At 39.5% G+C, this 2,896-nt stretch overlaps 1 protein-coding gene across 1 annotated transcript; it reads left to right on the top strand.

Annotated features, from left to right (window-relative positions):
* Positions 1 to 298: 298 nt before the first annotated feature.
* Positions 299 to 2,137, top strand: LOC114743618 (actin cytoskeleton-regulatory complex protein pan1-like). The gene is made up of 4 exons (XM_028931841.1): positions 299 to 352; positions 461 to 718; positions 1,363 to 1,690; positions 1,776 to 2,137. Exons 1-4 carry the CDS (start codon positions 299 to 301, stop codon positions 2,135 to 2,137), a joined length of 1,002 nt encoding a protein of 333 aa, XP_028787674.1.
* Positions 2,138 to 2,896: the final 759 nt, after the last annotated feature.

Genomic DNA, 2,896 nt, shown 5'->3' with positions numbered 1-2,896 from the left:
TCTTATGTGTTCTTTATATTTATCGAACACGTGATCGATCATCCAATGATCAATAACATGATCAATAATTTTGAACTTTATAATGTTGAAAGTTTTGAAAACCCCCGTCAGTTATCAAACCCTAACTCGATCAAAACCGCTCCCTTGTTTCTAGCAACGGTCCAAAAATCACTATTCCATTAAATTTCCAGTCACCCATCCACTCGAATCCCACTCTACCACCTTTTCGACTACCACCAACCTCAAAACACCTACTTCCAACTGATTATTCTCTCTGAATTCTGTCGGTTCATCGGAAATGGCGCGGGTAAAACAGCCGAATGTGGAAAGGGAAGAAGGCTTGGAGAAGCAAGTCCAATCAAGCGACACTACTCCCTCGGGCACTCGGAAGCGATATAGACCAAAAGTGAGGGAAGAATCATCCAAGAAGTGAGGTGTTCTAAAAATCTGAGAAAGTCAGACCGAAAAGCAACCGGCTCTTCCAAGAAAATCTCCCCGGTCCAAATCTAAGCTGCTGGTAGTTACTGAGGAATCAGAAACCGAGTCAGATGATAGAGCCTTAGTTCAGAAAGCTGTGGAGACCGCATTGAGAATTCCCATTCCCAAGCAACTGAGGCAGAAAAAGCAGAGAGCCAGTGAAGGGATCACACGGCAAATTCCCTCTAAAAGTATTCCATCTGATTTCTCTGAATTACTAGTTGGAAACCTTGATAAGGAAGTAAATTCGGCTAAGTTTAAGGCTGATTTTGCAAACTAGAGATTTTGCCTTGTTGTTTCTGTGGATATAGAGAGCTTAAAGAAAAATACTTAGATTAATTTGGACTTGAGTGATCCCCTGGAATATTATTCAAACTGGCTGATAATTGGTGGAGAATTTTGTCCTGAAGTGATTAAAAGGTTCTACTGTAACATGGAATCAGTAGAAGAATATGATGAGCAGGACAATCTGGTAAATGACTATTTAAGGGTTAAATTTAGAGGTAGAACCTTCCACCTTATTACTGATAAGATTAATGAGTTGTTGGGAACTCAAGATTCGGTGAGGGGGGAGATATGAATGAAATTAAGGCCTATAAGATTTTGATGCAAAGTGATGAGTACCCCGATGAGCTAAATTTCCCTCCTAAATAGATGTGTGATTATTATAGAATAATCCACTATATCTATTCAAGAAGTATGATAAACAAATTTGGGAGCTTCCCACACTTAACCCAAGATGATTACTTGTTACTGGCCCGAATAATCAGTGGAGAAAGGATTAATATAGGGGCTTTGATCTATAATGAGATGAAGGATTTTGTTCTCAACAAATCCAAGTCTACACCAATCCCCTATCCTCAATTGGCCACATACATCCTACAGGCAAACAACATTGCCCCCTTTGAGCCTGGAGAGTCCAAGACCAAGGTTCCTGCTTTTGGGATTACACAGCTGCACAAGATGAGGATTCCTCTACCTTTCAGACCATCTCAAAAGGTACCTCAGAAAGACAAGGGGAAGCAACTAGTTGTCAGCACCTCTAGGACTCAGGATGAGGCCGAATCCACTGCAGCTCCTTCTCATGCCCCTGGACCTTCATTCATGGAGAGATCTCTCAGGGAGATGTTTCAGGCCGAGCTTCAAGAGTTTGAAAAGAGAGTTTATGTCACTGCTCGAGAATACGGGGAAGTCTCAGATAGAAAGTTTGAGGGTATTTCCAAAATCCTAGATCTTCACAGACAAGCAATGATGGTTTTGGAAAAGGAGGTGCCTCAGAGATTTGATTATGTTGACAGAGAAATTCAAGAGCTCAAAAGGGATGGAAGCCTCTCTCTGTAACAACTTCTTTGCCCCCAGTACTACCTTCAGCTTTGAGGACCTACTTCATCATCCCCCATCTCCTCCTCATCATAAGCCTGGACCTTCTACCTCTATTATACCCCCTTCTCCATCTGTACCATCTACCTCTCCCACTCCCTCTCCTACTTTGGCCCTGATCACTGTTCCCCAGCCAGTTCCCTCCATTCATATTCCATCACTCTCTCCACTTTCTCACTTTCCCCCTCTTCCTATTCCCCTGTCCATTCCACCTGTGTCTACTTCTTCCTCTTCCCCACCTGATGCTGACAAAAAGGGGGAGAAAAATTCTGATTCTTAGAGTCCTTTTTTTTGTGTTTTTATTGATGTTTAGCTATGTGCTCTGAGTTTACTATGTTTTACTGATGTATTTTTTATAGTTGATTTTACTATTTTGACAGTTGATTTTACTTCAATCTATCTACTGCTTAATTTTACTGTTTCTGATGTTATTTGATTAATAGTCCTTACCTATGTTTTGTCATCATCAAAAAGGGGGAGAATGTTAGGTTTAAGGTTTTGATAATAACAAAGTGAGTAATTTGTGATTCAGTATGGTGATCGATCATCTGATCGATCAAGATTTTATCGATAAGCTGATAGATAATAACTCTATCAAATTACGTAAACTCAGCAAAAACTTTGATCGATAACGTGTTAGATAATGTGTTGATTGATCATTTGATCGATCATTCTTAGTTGCACATGAAAATCTGGGACAAATTATCAATCACTTGATCGATAATCAGAAATACAAAATTAATAGGTGCTTATTGATCACATGATCGATAAACCGGTTATCGATGAGAAGACAGATAAATGGTAATGTACTTTACTCATTCTATGTTTTGTTTTTATCACCATTTATTGATCACATTATCGATCAGCTATTTATCGATAATATGATCGAACATTGCCTCATAACTCTTAGTGCAGGAATTTATTTCGGCTTATCGATCACCTGATTGATAAGAACATTATCAATCACATGATCGATAATCAACATAACTCTGTCTCATCGTGGCTCTTCGATCACCAGATCGATAATCAGATTATCGAT

This window comes from Neltuma alba, unplaced genomic scaffold, assembly GCF_004799145.2.
Source record: "Neltuma alba isolate B1F8T4 unplaced genomic scaffold, ASM479914v2 tig00000646_pilon, whole genome shotgun sequence".
Classification (NCBI taxonomy): Eukaryota; Viridiplantae; Streptophyta; class Magnoliopsida; order Fabales; family Fabaceae; genus Neltuma; species Neltuma alba.
The sequence above is the reverse complement of the archived record's forward strand: the minus strand, read 5'-3'. Positions and strand labels throughout refer to the sequence as shown.

Bases quoted from the DNA above. Each gene is read 5' to 3' on its own strand.
- LOC114743618 (XM_028931841.1), top strand. From the start codon at position 299: ATGGCGCGGGTAAAACAGCCGAATGTGGAAAGGGAAGAAGGCTTGGAG. The intron at 353-460 runs GTCCAATCAAGC...TGAGAAAGTCAG, and splicing joins AAGAAGGCTTGGAGAAGCAA to ACCGAAAAGCAACCGGCTCT. The intron at 1,691-1,775 runs GTATTTCCAAAA...TTATGTTGACAG, and splicing joins CTCAGATAGAAAGTTTGAGG to AGAAATTCAAGAGCTCAAAA.